The sequence below is a fragment of the Mchenga conophoros genome, linkage group LG10 (assembly GCF_057382185.1).
Source record: "Mchenga conophoros isolate Kocher_MC1m ecotype Shallow Benthic linkage group LG10, M_conophoros_male_GT1.1, whole genome shotgun sequence".
In the NCBI taxonomy this organism is placed as follows: domain Eukaryota; kingdom Metazoa; phylum Chordata; class Actinopteri; order Cichliformes; family Cichlidae; genus Mchenga; species Mchenga conophoros.
Genome location: NC_140535.1, coordinates 1693999 through 1714185, shown reverse-complemented (window position 1 = coordinate 1714185; position 20187 = coordinate 1693999). Strand labels below are relative to the sequence as shown.

Below are 20187 nucleotides of genomic sequence, written 5' to 3'. Positions count from 1 at the left end.
CCATGGCTACAAAAGCAGCTCGTGCCTTACCAGTGAGAAGTGGAGCAAGATGTAATGCCCAATCTTCGTGTGGCCACTGGCACCCGCTTGCGATCCTCTCAAAGGTTGTTAGGTAATGCTCAATGTCTTCGTCCTCATTATAAGGCTGCATTTTAGGCCCTTTCCAAACTGGTGGTCTTGTTAAGGAGGCAGACTGAGATGCTGTTGCGGCCTCCATGACGTTAGATTGTAACTGAGGCATTGCTGGATGCTCCGCAGTAGGCCTCAAACGTGTCTCTGAATCTGCTGTTGCACCTTCCACCAATAGCTGATGCTCTCGACGTTCTGATTGCACTTCCTGCTGGAGCTGAGTGAACTGGTGCTGAATTTTCCGCCAGCGATCTTCCTGCCGCTGCTTCTCCAGTTCCCATTGGGCCTCTCTGTCGCTTTGTTGCCTCATAAAACCACGCAGGAGGTTTGAAAGTTCAGCAAGGTTATGCAGTTCAGTACCTTGCTCTTGCTCTGCTTCCTCTAGCTGATTGAGCACTGGAGGCTCCTCACTTGCAGAGTCCATTGGCACTTGGTGCTTTTTTGGTCTGGCCCCTTTCTGCATTGCTGCTACCTACTGGCCTGGAGCCACTGCTGCCACCATTTGTGAGGTAGTCACACTCGAACGTCAAGGAAGGTGGTAGGGAAGCAGACTATGCAGACATTTTGGGTTTCCAAGGTGAGCAATTTATTTGCAGTGAACTTAATTTAATGTATAACTTAACAAAACTTTCCCCAAATCAATTCATTTAACAAAACTCAACATAACATGGCTCTGGTGACACAGCTCACCTCTCCTCTCTCCTGCATCTGGTAGAGACTGGCTTTAAATAGGGCCATCAATTTCCCTCCAATTGCCCAGCCAGTACCACTCACTCAACTGAGGGATCTAAAACTCTACTCAGGTTATCTAAAAACACAAAATCTCTACACACTTCTAATATGCACATTTACACAACTAAATGGCAGTATTAACAAAAGGAAAAACATTCAACAAATCCCTTTAAACATTAACACAAACAAAAAGGAAGCATCTCTCTGGAAAAAGAAACCCCTCCACATGGTTTGACCTGATGATGTCATGTGTGACATGATCAGGACTTTAAAATGAGGAAATGCCAAGCGGGCGTTTCCCCACACCTGACACTCATGAAGACTGAAAAGACAAACAGAGTAAGTATGAACAAATGACTTAATCTGTAACATAATAAAGTATAAAGAAACATAACTTAGTATTTGTCTTAATTTGCAGAATGTTTGATTTGCCGGCAACAAAACGCTTACACAAACAAACCCGGGATAGTGAGTGAAGCAATGTTACTTGACAAATAGCAAATCATAGCAAATACATAGAAACAGAATAATGTGTACAATGTGCAAAAAAAAAGGTAAACACATATGGGACAAATGGAGAGAATTACAACTGCTTCTCCACTTTGTCACAGTGTGATAATGCTGTTTCAGCTGCTCCCTTACTAACAAGAGGTCGTCACAGCGAGCAGCTCCCATGTTCGATTTGTAGATGTTTAAATCGGACGCACTTCCTGACGCAAGCCCAAAGGAATTTGTCTCCTTTCCCGGGAGCGAATCGTGGCTCTTGCCCCGACAAGCAAGAAAAAAAGTTACCCTCTGGATAACTTTATCCCACTGACTTGTTCTACATTGATGATTGCTTTGTGGAGGCTTTACTCTCATTAGTGCCTTCTCTCCACTGTCTTCAGTCCTCCTCAGCTGCAACTGGAACATGAAGGAGGATCATTTAAATACCTGTTTGTTGTCTTCACATCTTAGACCAGTTATTAAATACAGTCAGCTGTAAACAAACCCTTCACCTTTTCTCTGTGCGTGATGGTGGTAATGTGGACCACGAGGCAGACAAAGAGCTGAACATGTTAAAGAACTAACCTTTATTTGATGCTTCACAAGCGCCTGACACAAAACAAGTCCATGAATGAATCCCAGACCAGGTAGAGAAGCAGACACCACAACAAAGAACACATGCAAACTAAAGCCCTACACACAGGTGCCTAATGTGTGTGTGTGGGGGGGGGGGTTGGATATGAACTGTAACCAAAAGCAGAACCTGTGTAACTAAACTCAAAGAGCCTGAGACTATACTGAACCAGCAGAAGTCAGAATAACGCAACATTCAGCAAACAGAGTCGTGGTGCTTTCATCACGGGTGCTGTGACAGGAAGCCATGAAACACAGCTGCCGTGCTCACTGTCCCCACCTGTGCCTCGTTCCCACCTGTGGGTTCACGTGTCTCCTGTCAGTGCACAGTGTTGTCCCCTCCTCCCGTGTTCACCCTCCCATTACCATTTTGTGGAATTTGTGCTTCTGTCTTTGTGCTTCTTCCGGTTAGTCTGCCCGCCACGGCGTCCTCCATCACCAGCCATAACCCTGCGGGCTACTTTTACATGCACTGGTCTCATTATTTGAAGGTTTGGCCACGTTTCTCATGAGAGTTCACTGCTCCAACAGCACGTACGTGAGGCAGAGGAGAAGAAAAACAGCAACGGGAACTAGTTCAGTGAAGATAGTTAGTTCAGGCATGCAGTCAGCACTAATCCTTTCTACGCAGTCATTCACGAGTCGTGACTTCAGTCTGTCTCTGCCAATTACTGTCAGTCTGAGGCTCATCCAGCCCCTCCTGTTCGTGGTGCGTTCATTCATTCACATATTGTGACGCTCAGCCTCAGTCTCGGGGTTGTTCTGGAGCACAGGAGTCAGGGCCACACTGCATGTCACCCTGGGAAAACATTCATTTGACTCTGGAAAAGTGCCTGAATTATAAAGTGATCTGACGCTCGCTCTTGTTTCTCAGTCATTTATCCACCAGTGTGCCTATAAAAACAGCAGTTTGTGCCAATTGTGCTAACAGAGCGTTTCATTTAATACTTTGATTGTCATGCAGCCCTTTTTTTGCAAAATCCTTAAAATCCTTCCAAATCCTTGCAATCCCACTAAATTCTATGCATGGCATTTTGTGGCGATTCCCAGCATGTACTCGTGTCTTTTAGATTTAACCAGATTTAGATTTGGATTTGACTCCAGACGAGATGCCCCCGTTTATTTATATCGGGAGCGAGAAGGCAAGAAATGCTCACAAGTGGAAGCAACATTTTTCAAAGCCTCACAGTTTCATGAGGCCATTTGGACTTCCCTTTGTGAAGATTAGAAAATGCAAAGCAGCCGTCGGCATGAGAATGGAGAGAAGGGGCCTGAATTATTGAGCTGGATGAGAAAATCAAAGTGTTTGGCGGCGTGCGCCCACACATGGTGTTGATAAAAGTTAAGAAGGCTTACTGCCTGACAAACGGTGAGACGAGAGTGGGCAAACATGCAGAACTGTGGAAGATGCACCGTGTTTATGCTTAGCTTCTGTAGCTTCTATCTCTGTGTAGCACGCAGGAAGAGAGTGTCAGCGTGGCTGATAAGGTTTGATTGCTCAAAGAGAGGAGGGCATCCGGTGCTTGTGTGTGGCAACTGTTAAGTTATTGAAACTTGCAGACCAAGTTAACAGTAAATTTCGACAGATGTCTCTGTGCTTATTATGTCTCCTGAGAAAAGCCAGGAGATGCATGGAAACGGTCAAGTTACGCAAAAAGGCAACAGGCTGATAACAGAGCGACCGAGTGCAGAGAGAGAGAGAGGAGGAGGAGGAGAGACGGAGAGCAAGAGAGAGAGAGAGAGGAGGAAGGGAGGAGGAAGTCTTTAGACTTTAGGACTTCACATGAAGAGTATAAGAGATTATTCATGAGAGGAGGCAGAGGACACAAGTGAAGAACAAAGGAAAAAAGAATTTCTTGGGAGTTTTTATATGCAAGTGAGGAGAAACAGAGACCCTCTTCCCTGCGGGTCAGCCGTGAGAGAAGATGAAGAACCAAATCACCAGCGCCCTCTCCGACTTCTTCTTTGAGTATGAGACTCCCCGCCAGGTGCTGGTGAGGAACAGGAGGGTGGGAGTGGTGTGCCGGCTCATCCAGCTGGGGGTTCTGGTTTACATCATCGGGTAAGACCTGCACACCTTTTTCTCTTTTTGTTTTTAGCTGTAAGGAAATGGTGAGAAAGGGTTTGCATCACTTTGTGTAGTTCATCTTGTCTGGAACTTCCCTCCCGAGTGACCCAGAGTTCACTTTGTGTGGATAGAGTGGGGGGAAAGTGAAAGGAAGATGTTGGGCTTGTGCAGGGACACATACCGTCACTGCAGTTATTGTTGACACAGCAAACAGGCACAAATGACAGTTGTAAGAATCACTATGATTGACTGTGAAAAGAAGGTGTGAACATGGCACAACAGAGCCGAGCTCCTGCCCATTTCATGTTTGGACAAAACCCCTGCAGCATACTTGTTTGTCTACTCAGCCTCTCACCACCCACCCACCCACCCTAACCTGATTAGACATGCCGGAGCTATTCGCTGGAAATTCATCCTGAAAAAGGGAGAACCTGTTTCCTTTACTTATCTCACTTCATCTCACGGTTACTTGCTTATGCAGCTGTGTGACTCTAACGTTTCCCTTCATGCACCTCCAAACAGCAGAACCTGAGGAGCTGCGTGTGATAAATATGCCCGGGCATATGCTCAAACAGATAACAATCAACTGCTGCCCAGTTCACTGCCAAACAGAGCACAGACGCATTATCATCTGCTGCTGCTGGTGACCAAAAATGGAAAAGCAGTAGACAAGTTTAACATCGTGTCTTGTTTAAAGTCGGGTTTTTATAAGTGAGGGATGTGATTTTAAACGGCTGATTCAGATCTGAATCATCAAGATCAGAAAAAGTTCATGGCACACACACACACACACACACACACACACACACACACACACACACACACACACACACACACACACCTGCCTCCTGCAGCCACATTAAAGCGGCGTGGTGATGTGCATGAGGGAGATGCAATTATAAAGCCGTCTCCTCTCTTCAGACTTGAAGCGGACGGGTCAGGGCAGAAGTCCGCCCGTCTCTCTCTCGGATGCTGAAGCTGGGATTCAGTGAATCGAGACTCACAGCAGAGGCAGCCTGAGCAAACAGCCTTCAACAGCTCAGGGGACAAACAGAATCGAAGGCAGGCAACAGACTACAGACATGGATGCTGAGACAGAGGCGCTCCCATAGAGGACATTCTGCTGGGTAATTAACTGGGAAGCATCTATCAAATGAAACAGGAAAAAACAGACGAACATACTCAAACTTCACATGTAATAAACACTTGAGTGGCCTTCATAAATCCCTCACAGTTCAGGTTGTTTGAGAGGCCCCTGGGGTAGACCCAGGACATGCTGGAGAGATTACATCTCTGGTGTGATGGGAATGCTTTGGTGTCCTCCTGGATGAGTTGGAGGAGGAGGTGGGAGAGGGGTGTTTGGGCTGGTGCCCTGCGACCTGGACTCAAATAAGCAGTAGAAGGGGATAAAGAACAGCCCCAGAAAACCACACTCTCTTTTTGTAACTTTTATGCTAAAACAAAAATCCCAATCCTCTGTTTATGTTTTTGGCTTTAACTTGAAGGTTGATTTATTTTTCTTTTCATTCTGTCTTTAAATAAAAACTAATCTCAGCAGCACAGTATGGTGGGAAACTCTCCCCAACATCAAAGAGCCTCCTCCCAGCCGCTCGCAGATACGCATCTCTCTTACGCTGCTATTTTGGAAGATGCTTCCATTATTTCCACGCTCATCGCTTTCTTTATTCCTTTAATTTGCCCTGTTTTTTCTCCCGTTTCTCCGCATTTTTTCACCAGCTCCCTCCAACCTATATAATTCGATTTGCCATGCTGATAGACGTTGCTGCTTTTGTGCTTACGACTTCACTCTGCAGTTTGAAAGATGCTTCTTCTCGTTCGCCGCTCTGAGGAGCTTTCATTGCAGACGAATGAAGATATGCTGCACCACACGCTGTCCTGTGGGCTTCCTGCCAGGGGCTAATTGCTTTTTCACAGCCTGTATGAAATAGCTCTACACATGCGTCACAGTGTGTGTGTACACACTGTATCAGCTCAGTGCACACCAGCTGTTGCCTTTACCTCGTGGCTACAAACGCACACACAGACACGCAAGCAGAGGAAGTAAATGAGTTTAAGGTGATGCACCCCAAGTGTAAAGCTGCTTTTTGCTGAACTGGAATCCTTTCATGTGAGCAAAGTTTCAGCTTCACCGTGACAAACCCAGCACTCAGTTTCTGTGAGGACTCAATGTTTTTAACAATGACTTTACAAAGTGAAAGTGCCTGCAGCGAGATGTGGGCCGTGGATCTTGCAGCTTTTTTGTATTGTCGCAGCCAGTGGAAAGACCGGACCATCATTCACAAACTTAGAGCTAATACAACATCACAAAAATGTAACTACAGTGGGGCAAAAAAGTATTTAGTCAGCCACCGATTGTGCAAGTTCCCCCACCTAAAATGATGACAGAGGTCAGTAATTTGCACCAGAGGTACACTTCAACTGTGAGAGACAGAATGTGAAAAAAAATCCATGAATCCACATGTTAGGATTTGTAAAGAATTTATTGGTAAATCAGGGTGGAAAATAAGTATTTGGTCAATAACAAAAATACAACTCAATACTTTGTAACATAACCTTTGTTGGCAATAACAGAGGTCAAACGTTTACTATAGGTCTTTACCAGGTTTGCACACACAGTAGCTGGTATTTTGGCCCATTCCTCCATGCAGATCTTCTCGAGAGCAGTGATGTTTTGGGGCTGTCGCCGAGCAACACGGACTTTCAACTCCCGCCACAGATTTTCTATGGGGTTGAGGTCTGGAGACTGGCTAGGCCACTCCAGGACTTTCAAATGCTTCTCACGGAGCCACTCCTTTGTTGCCCGGGCGGTGTGTTTTGGATCATTGTCACGTTGGAAGACCCAGCCTCGTTTCATCTTCAAAGTTCTCACTGATGGAAGGAGGTTTTGGCTCAAAATCTCACGATACATGGCCCCATTCATTCTGTCCTTAACACGGATCAGTCGTCCTGTCCCCTTGGCAGAAAAACAGCCCCATAGCATGATGTTTCCACCCCCATGCTTCACAGTAGGTATGGTGTTCTTGGGATGCAACTCAGTATTCTTCTTCCTCCAAACACGACGAGTTGAGTTTATACCAAAAAGTTCTACTTTGGTTTCATCTGACCACATGACATTCTCCCAATCCTCTGCTGTATCATCCATGTGCTCTCTGGCAAACTTCAGACGGGCCTGGACATGCACTGGCTTCAGCAGCGGAACACGTCTGGCACTGCGGGATTTGATTCCCTGCCGTTGTAGTGTGTTACTGATGGTGACCTTTGTTACTTTGGTCCCAGCTCTCTGCAGGTCATTCACCAGGTCCCCCCGTGTGGTTCTGGGATCTTTGCTCACCGTTCTCATGATCATTTTGACCCCACGGGATGAGATCTTGCGTGGAGCCCCAGATCGAGGGAGATTGTTGTCGCCTCTTGGCCAGGACTCCCTTGCAAAAGAGGTTTTTAATCTCAATGGGACTTTTCCTGGTTAAATAAAGGTTAATAATAATAATAATTATCAGTGGTCTTGTATGTCTTCCATTTTCTGATGATTGCTCCCACAGTTGATTTTTTCACACCAAGCTGCTTGCCTATTGTAGATTCACTCTTCCCAGTCTGGTGCAGGTCTACAATACTTTTCCTGGTGTCCTTCGAAAGCTCTTTGGTCTTGGCCATGGCGGAGTTTGGAGTCTGACTGTTTGAGGCTGTGGACAGGTGTCTTTTATACAGATGATGAGTTCAAACAGGTGCCATTCATACAGGTAACGAGTGGGGGACAGAAAAGCTTCTTACAGAAGACGTTACAGGTCTGTGAGAGCCAGAGATTTTCCTTGTTTGAGGGGACCAAATACTTATTTTCCACCCTGATTTACGAATAAATTCTTTACAAATCCTACCATGTGAATTCATGGATTTTTTTTTTCACATTCTGTCTCTCACAGTTGAAGTGTACCTCTGGTGCAAATTACTGACCTCTGTCATCATTTTAAGTGGGGGAACTTGCACAATCGGTGGCTGACTAAATACTTTTTTGCCCCACTGTATGTGTTAATGTGCTGATGCTGTGAAAGACGTTTTTAACCCCGTCGAGCACGAACCATGAAAAATTCTAACTTTTTAAAAACTGTAGTGTTTTTCAAACCTTCTGACAAATTTAAAACAAAAGAAATAAAATAGCAGTTTGCATATACGGCAGCCATACGGGTACCGAAGGGGAAATGTGTCTTTGGTGGGAAGACTCGGAGATCTTAAAGGAGTCCCTGCTGACAACAGGTCTGGGGACCGGACTCATCTATAGTACTATACAGCTGGGATGCAGTCCATCTCACTCCAGCTGTGAAGGACATGATAATGTCATATTCCCTATTTGAGAGTCAGGTTTAACAAACAGATGAAATAACTTTTAACTAGTTGTTACTGACGTGTTTGCAGATCCACACAAAAGCTGACCTTTGAATGTGACACAGACTCTGGAGAAATCCTGTCAACACTGATCAGGACCCTGATAATGGTAAATGGTCTGTATTTGTAAAGCGCTTTACTGGTCCCTGAGGACCCCAAAGCGCTTTACACACCCAGTCATCCACACATTCACACACTGGTGATGGCAGCTACATTGTAGCCACAGCCACCCTGGGGCGCACTGACAGAGGCGAGGCTGCTGGACACTGGCAACGGTGTCTTGCCCAAGGACACAACGACCGAGACTGTCCGAGCCGGGGCTCGAACCGGCAACCTTCCGATTACAAGGCGAACTCCCAACTCTTGAGCCCCGATCGCCCCTATTAATGCTCAGCACGAACACTTTTACCTTTGCTTTCTTTCAGCAGCTGCTGTGATAGTTTGGAGCTGAGATGCAGTACGTCTGCTGTGTCTTTGCGGTGCTGAATGGACAAGAACACGAGCCAGTGCGTTGCATGACTACAGGCACGTTTGTCCTGGTAGTTGTGCTGATGGCTGTGTGCAGTGCCGGTGTCGTCCTTGTGCAAGCCCTTGCTTTGGGGTGAAGTGGGATTTTGAACAGAATGCTCTCTGTTTCGTGCACAGGTGGGTTTTCATCTATGAGAAAGGTTACCAGTCCACAGACACGGCCGTCAGCTCCGTCTTCACCAAAATGAAAGGAGTGGGCTACACCAACAACAGCGGGGGAGAGAGGGTCTGGGACGTGGCTGATTATGTCTTCCCTTCACAGGTCAGTGACCTTTCGTGCCCCCAGTAACATTTGATATGTCGTCGTCTCGTGACTCCTAAGTGGTCGGTAATTTGTTTGGCACCTGATGTAAGTCGGTCACCAGAGGCAGATTTGATGAAATCAACTGTCAGAGTGAGGAAACATCAGCTGAGCAGGACAACGTGTCACTGCTGTTTGCTAGAAAACTCAAGGCTGACAAAGAAGCAGAGGTTTGTAACGTTCACCTCTGTCGACGCGACTCTGCAGCTTTATTGCATGTGAGAGCAAAGCAGGGACACTGATCAAATAGATAACTTTGTTTGCCTCCAGTGTTGCTGTGTCCTGTTAACTGTGGGAAAGAAAAAAGAAGACACAATGTAGGCTGCCATGTTTGCTCTGAGGTGTGGGTGTGGGCTTTAATTCAGAGCAAGGCAAACAGGTGGTTTCAGTGTTACACAATGAAAAGATCACTTTTCTCCATCACGCACTTTGATCAAATGCACTTTATTGTCAGGTGGTCATTGTTTTAGTAATCGTCACGTGACCTCACTGTTATGTCGACGTTCGGTTCAAAGAGAGGCCTGAAAAAGGAAGAAAGAAAACATTGGCAGGAACAACATATGAATAAAACAATGCAATCGTTTAAGGCAAAGCACAAGAGGAAGGGTGTCGGCGATAACTGAAGCCCAGCATCAGGGCTGCACTAAAAACAGCTGATTGGATAACAAGATACAGGTGAAGCAAAAAGGACGGAGCCAGCAATCACGAAGGAGAAAAACCACACGAGCACACAAGACAAGTAGGTAACCTTGCAGGAAATACCAACAAGGAGTGACACTGAAAGGCTCCACAGACAAACCGAGAGACACAGGAAACACAGGAAGCCACCAGAGATGCAAAAGAGAAGAAAAACAACCTGGAATGTGTCAGTGTCACAATGAACTTATACAGAACATTTTAATTTAACTGTGATTTTGAGCAAAAGTAAAGAGAGTTTTACCCCCTCCTACTGCCTAATGATATGGCATTTGACCTGCCAAAAGTTCAACTCGCAGTATAATAAAGATGCTTACAGTTCTCTATTGGCTTAGATCACAAACTGGAAACACAGAGGAACCAGGACATTCGCTACACAACACACAAATTGCGTGACAGCTCTCACATACGTGTGTGCTCAGGGTGACTGCAGACGCTCGGGGGGTCGAACCTTTGCTGCTCGAGTCTGCGTGTCAAAGCATCCGTGGGTACGATGCTGAAACCCACGTCACCTCCAGGAGGGTCGGTGCTGGACCGAAGGTGAATGAGGCGCACTGTAAAAAGTGTTAGAGTAGAAAGGTGTTATATACGAACCGGTCCAATCATATCGTTTATCACTGTACTGTAAATATGATCACGGCCTTGTAAATAGTCTCACAGTTGAGATTGTGCAATGATCCTGACCGTCGAACGCCGTGTTGACCCATCCATCCACCCCAACCTTCTTCCTGTGAGGGGATTTCTGTTGCTCTGCAACTATTTCAGCTCTTCTGCTCCAGTTCCTGTGAAATACAACGAGCCATGGCTCGCAGAAGTTTGCTTTAAGGTCTGTGCTCACTGCTTTTAAACACATTGCTTCTTCTCTTTTAAAACTTCAGGGAGACTCATCATTTGTAGTGATGACAAACTATATCATGACTGAGGGTCAGTCAATGGGAACCTGTCCAGAGGTAGGTGAAAAAGCACTGGTTCTCTCTCTCATTCCTCCCTCTTCCTGCTTCCTTCCTTTCCTCCTGCGCTTCCATATTTAGTAAAACGAGCGGAAGTTGTATCTCATTCCAAGACTATTTCTGTAATTGGGTAATTGTCCGAAAGTTGTATAGCAGAAAAGGGCTCTTTTAAAGCCTAATGGCCCAAAGAGCAGTGTGTGTGGGATCCATACATGTAAGACTATAAAAACAAGACGTTTCTTTCACACTCCCAGGGTGTTTTCCTGTCTTCTTCTTCATGTCCTTCTTTTGTACTTGTGTACACAGACTGACCCCAGTGTCTTCTTTATAACAGCTCCCGGGCAAACACAACTGCAATACAGACGCCGACTGTGAAGGAGGGAGTTTCAAACGTACGGGAAACGGTAAATCCTGACAGGCTGAGAGTGTGACCTCAGCGGTCCTCACTGAGTCTGTTGCCAACTCACACCAGTCCAGATTTTGTGCTTCTTGTTATGTAATTTTGCTTCGCCGGAGCTGAGAAGCCTTCTGAAACTCACTGAAGCCATTTATTGAGCGAGGTCGGGGATGGTGTCAGGTGATGGAGCAGCAGTGTATTTGCAAAGTGGGCCGTAGCTGTGACAGGACAGGCTCACGCAACAGCATCTATATAAATACAGCAGATATGAGTCACGGCTGCTGAGGTAAACATTTACACAGAATTCATGAATTGCATTCGTCCGGCGCTGAGAAGAAGAAACAGATTCATCTCAACAAACCAGGCCTTAGCAACCAAACATTTGGTGTGTGTTTGTAGTACGGCTTGTTGTCCGCTAAAGTAAGCAGCTGAAACTCTGCCTTAAGCAAACAGACATACATGCATGTATATATAAGCACGCTCAACTGCATGCATGCCAGCTAATATAAACTGCAAGCACACAAAGACACAGCCACATGAGCTCTAATGTGTCCAAATGTGTGGCTGGTTCTAAGAACAGTTATATAAACTTATTGTCCTTCATCCGTCCCAGAGTTCAGTTCAGAGCCTTTCCACGTCGCCCTCAATCAGACCGAAGCTTTAGATCTGTCTGGCTCACACCAGTCACATGCAGGCGCTCAGCCTCCACGCTTAAAAACAAGTAAACGCGGGACTGTCCTGCAGCCAAACACAAAGGTCAGAGGGCCGAAGCCGAGTGGGCGCCTGCTGGAGACTGTCTGCAAGCTCATCACACGCACGATGAGAGACCGATAGCAGCGAAGCTGTACGTGCACAGGGAGGCGATAACATTGGGATTAAGGCTAAAAGAAAGAGCTGGTTCAGCGTTTGCTTTGCTTTTATACGCTGCTGTTGATGCTAATTCAAGATAAAAGAAAGTGTTTGAAACTGCTGCCAACGCCCACGCTGCTGCCTGTTTCACTGTTGAGTAATCGACTCTAACTCTTTGTTTCTGTATCAAGGAGAAATGACCGGAGTCTGCGTGAACAGGACTAAGACCTGTGAAGTGCTGGCCTGGTGTCCAGTGGAGGACGACCGCGACGTACCAGAGTACGCAGACAAACTGAATTATTCACGATTGTGCGATTACACAATCATCTGTGGAAGCAAACATGCTCATTTGAAATCTGATCTTGTTTCCGTTTCAGTCCTCCGCTGTTGTTGTCTGCAGAGAACTACACTCTGTTCATCAAAAACTCCGTCACGTTCCCCGCATTCGGCGTCTCGAGGTGACGGAGACACATTTACCTCAGAAGATGTGATGAGTGTGATGAGTGTGTCCTGCTCTGGCATGACTATTGTAACTCTATAAAACAGTTGTGGCCAGAAATCTTCAGTCAGTGGCACAAATTTGTTTTTTATACTCTTCAGTTTTTACTGAGATATTTGTTCACGTTTCTATGATGTCATAAAAACAGTCACAATGATTTTATACATTTCAGTTTCTTCTGTAACCTTTGGCCAAATGAAACACAGCTTTGAAGCAAACAGAGCTACACAGTAAACTCTGTTCTTCTTTTAACTCTTATATCTTCAGCTTCTAAATCAAACCACAAGTCTAATCACTCATTTTGGTAAAAGTACAGAAAGTGTCAAATATTTCACTGTTTTTTCGTTTTCAGGAGCAACCTAGTGGAGGACGTCGACTCCAACTACATCAGCAGTTGCCTGTATCATCCACTCAGCGCTCCCCTGTGCCCTATATTCAAACTGGGAGACATTATTAAACTTTCTGGCTTAAACTTTCAAACAGTAGCTAAAGTGGTGAGTTTGAATTTCTGCTTCTTTCTGAAATTCCTGTCATGTTTCCGTGTTTTGCTTCTCTTCTTCTCCTGCTGTGATGAAGACGGCGTTTGTGTCCTGACAGGGAGGAGCCATCGGGATCGTGGTCGACTGGACGTGTAACTTTGACGTGCATGTAAAACACTGTAAACCAGAGTACACCTTTCATGGACTCTATGGAAGCAAAGAAGGCTCTTCAGTGGGCTACAATTTCAGGTGTGTGAAAAACACAGCTCAGCGAGAGATTTGTTCCTTTTTCTGTTAGTTTGTGTCCAGAAAACCTCTGAAGCGCATATATTATAATTTTAGCTTGCAGCACTTTTAAGGTCTCATGTTAATAATATTATTAATATTATATATTAATTAATCAGCTTTACACTTCCATTTGCTGAGCTCTTGCTAACTTCATGATCACGTGGACTCGCTCTTCTCATCTAACCTTTGAAACTGTTGACAACATCGCACATATTGGCTCAGTGTTTGAAACTACTGCAGTTCATTTCTGCTTCCTCGCGCACCACAGACACATGCATGCTCCTGCTCTGTTATTCATTGTTCACCTGCTGGCTGATGGAGAAATGTTGTTCTGTCACTGTTATTGTTCATTTTCCATGGAATCGGCTTCACTCGCTATTTGCTCCTAATGCTGCTTCAGCTCTGCTGAATCTGCCAAGTCGACTGGCTGAAGTTTCTGATGTTTGCTCAGTGAAACAGTGTTGACTTGTCTCAACTGCCTTTTCTTGTTGTTTCTTCACAGCTCGCTCAGTAAATACACGGATGATGACGTGTTTGTCAAATGCTTTTGAAACGTATTTCATATGCCTGCTAACATATTGTGGTTGTGTCTGTCTGCAGGTTTGCGAGGCATTATATGGAGGACAAAATTCAGAAAAGAACACTTCTGAAAGTGTTTGGCATCAGGTTTGACATCATCGTCCAGTCACTTGTGAGTAACACGTTTATCTTAAGTATGCTTTTGTCACTGGAAGAATAAACCAAAGGAGTTGATATGACTCTGCTCTTCACAGGCGCGGAAATTTGATATCATCCCTACCCTCACAGCCATCGGCTCTGGAGTGGGAATTTTTGGAGTGGTATGTTGAAAGCTGAAATATTTACTTACATATTCCACACGTCTGTGCAAAAGTCGGCCCTCGTGTTTGATACTCTTAGGAACCAGGCTCCGTTCTAAGTTTTAAAGTGGTTCTCCAGGTTTTCTGAAGGCCTCTTTGGACACTGACATATGAATGACTGAGGCACCTAACTCCAGGGACTGTGTCCAAACCAGTGTTGGGACTAACGCGTTATTAAGTAACGCGTTACAGTAACTACGTTATTATTGTGGTAACGAGCACGGTAACTAGTTATTATGCCAAAACCAGGAACGCGTTACTCGTTACTGGGATTTAGATAGGGTCGTTACTCGTTACTTCGTGTGGTGGCTGTCGCGGAGTTTCCACAGATTCAGTAACATTAGCAAGTGGTGGAGGCCAGCAGGTGGATGAAGGAAAAGGGAGGCAGAAGGAAAAGAGACCCGAGGCGGCCGCCGGTCCAAGTGTGAACTGAACTTCAGGTAAGAAGTTCTGACCTGCAGTCTCTCTGGGTCAGATATGAACCAAGTTTAGGTGGAGTTTATTTTCGTTATTCTGACTTTTTCCGTACTGCGTGCTAGCTAGCATGACGGAGTTTCTATATAGCTGGGTGGTGCTATGAAGTTCATGATGTTGAACTTTATTTTGTTCATAAGTTATTAGAGTTGCCAACCGTCCCGTCTGGTATTCAGAGAAAATATTACGCGTTTCTTATTGAGGTGAAAAGGAACAGTTTGTCCCGTAATTCAGCTACAATGAAAAAGGCACAAAGCTGGAGTTATTCTGTGTCTTTGCTGCACAGCTGCCTCTTCTTCTCTCATTCTCCCCCCTCCCTCTCCCGTTTCTACTTCAATCATGAAAACCGATCAATGATCAGCTGATCGTCTCTCTTGTTTGTTTATCGCTCACTTTGCGCCGAAAGAGGAAACCAGCGGATGTCGCGCTAAACAACAGCAGCACTTTTAAGCTTGATCAGCTGTTGTTAGAATTTATTTAATATTAATTTCTAGTATCAGCTGATGTTTGCTGGAGCCACAGCTGTAAAAAAGCTGCTGGTCATGATATGGTTTGGTTATCTGGTGAGAGGGAAACATGAAGATGAAACCAGGAGATGTCCTTACTGAATCATCAGAGCTGAACAGGTGATGGAAAAACAGGTTTACCTTTTAGGTGACATGAATGAGTTGAAGGGAAGTTATGAACTGTTTCTGAGAGACAAATAACACCAGGATCCTTTTCTAAGTAGCTGACAGCTGGTAACTGTGCAGGTGCAGATCTAGCAAAGTGTTGCCAGGGGGCCAGGTAGGGCATTAACAGGGAAAGGGGGGCACAAAGAAATACTTTTCTTTCTTATTCTCATTTAAAATGTCTAGCTTTTAAAAAATAATTATCTGAATCTTACAACAAATGATTGATAGATTGATGCATATATACCATCAAAACAGTGTACATCACTGACACAACAGTGTTTATTTTCATTCAAAGGCTTTATGATTTTTCCTATAATGGTGGGCCGGTCTCTAGTCAAAATGCCCAGGACGATTTTTTTGTCCCAGTCCAGCTCTGTAAGCAGCTCATCTGCAGTCTGGTGTTACCTACATCTTCCTGTTTGGAAGGCAGAATTTCCGAGTTCTGAGTACAATCGAAAGCACCACGACTGCAGTTTTTGTGTTGGATGTAAAAGGTGCACATGACGCTGTGACGTAGGCTAGAATCATGGCAGCAGTCAATGACGGTCCAGGCGTGGGATTTCTCTCGTGGAAATATGCACATTATCTTTTTCTTTCTATTGGTAGGTGGCACAGTGCACTTGTGGCAAGTAAGCAAGCTAGAAGACTGCAAAGTTATGGAAGAAACATATTAACAAGAGAATTCTGAGTAAAATCATAGTTACTTTCCCTAGTAACTAGTTACTTTGAAAGTAACGAGTAACTTGAAGTAACTGAGTTACTTTTGAGAGAAGTAACTAGTAATGTAACTAAGTTACTATTTTAAAGTAACTTACCCAACACTGGTCCAAACATACCGCGGTTAAATGTGGTGCAGGTTATGTCGTGGTGTTGGAGGTCGTGTCAAAACTGATGGAAAAAAACAAAAATCTGATTTTGATCCGCGGTGCAGCAAGAGTAGAAAGCTTCTGATTGGTGACAGCTTCAGCGTGACAATGATCCCATGATCCCAAACACAATGCAGCAAAGGCATACCTGGATACACAAACACACAATCAGTCAGATCTCAACATTACTGAAGCAGTGAACAGGACAAATAACAGCCAACATCCAAAGAAGAGCTTTGAACGTCCTTCAAAAAGTCTGGAGAACTGTTCCTGAAGAGAAATGACAACAAACGAGTTCAGGCTGTGTTGAAGAATAAAGACTTGTTTCAGTTAAACAAACTGTACGTTCGACCACATGTCCAATGTTCCTGGTGTTGCAGACAAAGCAGGCCTTTATATCTGCGTACTATTTTGTCTTCCTTGAACTCAGCTGCCACCAGTTTTCCCCTCAGGTGCCAGTGCACACCTGGTTCAGCAATCGGCCACCCAACACTGTAAAAGCCTAACAGTGGCTCCGTTAGTTTGGCTTGGCTGAGATCAGAGGTCGTTTGCACCTACTAGTGAGTAGCTAGTGTGTGAGGCTCCATAATGTGGTAGTTTACACATTTGTGTGGCAGGTGAGAGGTTGCTGGTTTCATTCTAGCCAGCGACACACAAACACGCAGCGCTACCTGCTGTGCTGATGAGGAGCTAAAAGTAGCTCCAGTGAGTGTCCAGAGTCTGCAGAGGTGTTCTCTTTGTAGGTAATGACAAAGATTTAAAATATTCGGTGGTTCGAGACTTTTGCACAGTGTTGTAATCCAACAGGAGATGACGCAGTTGTTTCTTTCTCCTCTTTTTAGGCGACTGTAGTGTGTGACTTGGTGCTGCTCTATTTGCTACCGAAAAGAGAATTTTACAAGAACATGAAATTCAAATACACGGACACACAAGTACAGGTAAGACCTTCAAAAATGAGTCTGTGCTCTCTTTGAACAGCAGAGGGCAGCAGAGAGGTGTTCAACCAATCAGAGAAAGTCATTGGAGCTTATTTTCCTTCACCACGTCCAGCCATACATTTCACACGGAAGCCGGAACCTTCACTTACCATCAGATTATTGCTGTGTTCATTCCCATAACGTGTGAGAGAGTCTGTGATTAGTACAGATTATCTGATGGAAGATGAAATCTGTGTCCGTCCCACCCAGACTGCTTTCCTCTTTCACTTCTGTTTTACAGCAGGACAGCGAGTCGGTTGGTGTAGACACGAACGTCTATTACACCCTCGAAGCAAATGCAAAACAGGCTCAAGGCAAAGACCGGTCCAAAGTGAGTAGGAGGCAGTCTGTGCAGTAGAGCAGGTTCTTTTATTTTAAGCCTAATCGTGCGGCAGATTTAAGACAGCTAAAAGCATCTACTCCCAGAAGCTGGAAGAACGGCTCCCAGCCAACGACCCTGCGTCAGTGTGGGGGGGCCTGCAGGAAATCACCAGCTACAGACGCCCCCACCCACTATTGAAGCACACAAAGACCTGGCCAACGAGTTAAACACTTTCTACTGCAGGTTTGAGACAGACAGACTCCCACGCCTCACCCTCCCCTCCCCAGGGACATTGCTTCAGACATTGACCCCCAACACACCTTCCACCTCTCCCTCCTTTACCCTCCCCAACAAAGACTCAACGACCTCCACCACACCTCTCACCCCCCTTTCCTCCTCACTGAAACTCAGAATACACACTGAGGATGTGAGCCGACTATTCCAGAAACAGAAGCCCAGGAAAGCCCCCGGACCAGATGGCGTCTCACCCTCCTGCCTCAAAACCTGTGCTGAACAGCTGGCTCCCATCTTTACTCGCATCTTCAACAGATCCCCATCACAGGACTGAATGACTACAGACCTGTCGCCTTGACGTCTGTGGTCATGAAATCCTTCGAACGACTGGTGTTAGCCCATCTGAAAGACATTACAGGCCACCAGCTGGACCCTCAACCGCCCGGGAACTTATGCCAGGGTCCCGTTTGTGGACTTTAGTTCGGCTTTTAACACCATTGTGCCTGAACTTCTCTCCTCCAAACTCTCCCAGCTCAGCGTGTCACCAGCTACCTGTCAGTGGATCACCAGCTTCCTGACAGACAGAAAGCAACAAGTGAGGCTGGGGGAGATCACCTCTGAAACCCGGTCCCTCAGTATTGGTGCCCCTCAAGGATGTGTCCTCTCACCCCTACTGTTCTCCCTCTACACTAACGACTGCACCTCCAAGAACTCGGCTGTTAAACTCCTAAAGTTTGCAGATGACCCCACCGTCATCGGCCTCATTCAGGATGGTGATGAGTCTGCATACCAGCAGGAAGTTGAGCGGCTGGTACTCTGGTGCAGTCAGCACAATCTGGAGCTGAACACATTTAAGACTGTAGAGATGACAGTGGACTTCAGGAGACATCCCTCAACTCTGCTCCCCCTCACCATATCAGACAGCCCTGTGTTGACTGTGAAGATCTTCAAGTTCCTGGGTACAACCATCTCCCAGGACCTGAAGTGGGAGACCAACATCAACTCCATCCTCAAAAAGACCCAGCAGAGGTTGTACTTCCTGAGACAACTGGGGAAGTACAGTCTCCCACAGGAGCTGCTGATCCAGTTCTACACTGGTCATTGAGTCTGTCCTGTGCTCCTCCATCACAGTCTGGTATGGAGCAGCCACTAAACAGGACAGGAGCAGACTGCAGCGGACTGTACGGGCAGCAGAAAGGATCATCGGCACCCTCCTGCCCTCCATCCAGGATCTGTACCTCTCAAGAACCAGGAAACGGGCAGGGAAAATCATCACAGACCCCTCACACCCTGCACACAGACTTTTTGATCTGCTGCCCTCTGGCAGACGGTACAGAAGCCTGCAGACCAGGACCACCCGACACAGGAACAGTTTCTTTCCCCTCGCCATCTCCCTCCTAAACAGTTGACCTGTCACACTGCTCCCACTGCCAGACTGCAGCTGCACCTTATGTACATTGTGTAGTATTCATTCCACCTCATTGATTTCTGTATTTCATGTATACAAGTTTAGATTCGTTATTTATAGTTGGTTTACACAGCTTGTGTATGTATGTGTATGCATGTGTAATGTATATATAGACACGTGTGTGTGTGTGTGTGTGTGTGTGTGTGTGTGTGTGTGTGTGTGTGTGTGTGTGTGTTACATTGCTGTGCTTGAGAGCCGCCATCTACCGGAACCAAATTCCCTGTATGTGTCTGCACATATACTTGGCCAATAAACACGATTCTGATTCTGATGAGCAGCAGCGTGGTTTGCACATGATCTGAATGTCTCCTGTCCCACAGGATCCTGATTCAGAGGCAGGCAGCACAGAGACTGATGTGTCTAAAGTAAGGCGTCGTCGTATCCTTCCAAAACAATCACTCCCACGAGTCTCACTTGTTTTAATGACTGATGTTTTATTCATTTGCTGTTTCTCGTGCAGAAGTGACCCGGGAGCAAACGAGCCAAAAGGCCACGCCTCTTTTGGAGGTGTGACGCACTGGAAGCCTGGATCCTTCAGACACTACCTGGACTAACAGAAAGGAGCACAGCGAGATGGAGTCACGTTATTCCCATCAGCAGCTTAGTCATCCTGAGGATCTGTGACGCTTGTATGTGGAGTCAGAGGCAGCCAAGCTCGGCGGTGTGTGTACTTTCTTGGGTGTTACTGTTTGCTTGTCTTCATGCTTTGGGTGTTGCCTCTGTCTGTAATTCTGTTACCTCAGTCGCCGTCGTTGTAAAAGAAACATGTAGGTGCGCTGCTGTCAGTGATCGTCCCTCGTGTGCACCTTGTGATCGGCTGTTGACTTAATAAAAACATGTACAGTAACATCAGCGCAGTTT

General features: G+C 45.8%; 1 protein-coding gene across 5 annotated transcripts; it reads left to right on the top strand.

The window, feature by feature from the left end:
- The first annotated feature begins 1171 nt into the window (after nt 1–1171).
- On the top strand, nt 1172–20175 carry p2rx1 (purinergic receptor P2X, ligand-gated ion channel, 1). Of its 5 annotated transcripts, none has more exons than XM_085288121.1 (14): nt 1172–1200; nt 9092–9236; nt 10850–10921; nt 11256–11325; nt 12359–12446; nt 12545–12625; nt 13019–13160; nt 13264–13394; nt 14034–14124; nt 14207–14272; nt 17168–17263; nt 17544–17633; nt 19647–19691; nt 19787–20175. In XM_085288121.1, the coding sequence occupies exons 2-14, from the start codon at nt 9159–9161 to the stop codon at nt 19790–19792; spliced, it is 1056 nt and encodes a 351-aa protein (XP_085144247.1). In that variant the 5' UTR covers nt 1172–1200; nt 9092–9158; the 3' UTR covers nt 19793–20175. The 5 variants fall into 5 exon arrangements, with proteins under 5 accessions (XP_085144247.1, XP_085144244.1, XP_085144243.1 ...); XM_085288118.1 differs by lacking the exon at nt 1172–1200 and adding an exon at nt 3501–4042 and having other exon boundaries at nt 11256–11313; XM_085288117.1 differs by lacking the exon at nt 1172–1200 and adding an exon at nt 3501–4042 and having other exon boundaries at nt 17547–17633.
- The last annotated feature ends 12 nt before the right edge of the window (nt 20176–20187 follow it).

Coding starts and splice junctions, on each gene's coding strand:
- p2rx1 (XM_085288116.1), top strand. CDS start 3,906: ATGAAGAACCAAATCACCAGCGCCCTCTCCGACTTCTTCTTTGAGTAT. Junction 13,161..13,263: donor TTCAAACAGTAGCTAAAGTG/GTGAGTTTGAAT, acceptor GTGTCCTGACAG/GGAGGAGCCATCGGGATCGT. Junction 14,273..17,167: donor GAGTGGGAATTTTTGGAGTG/GTATGTTGAAAG, acceptor TCCTCTTTTTAG/GCGACTGTAGTGTGTGACTT.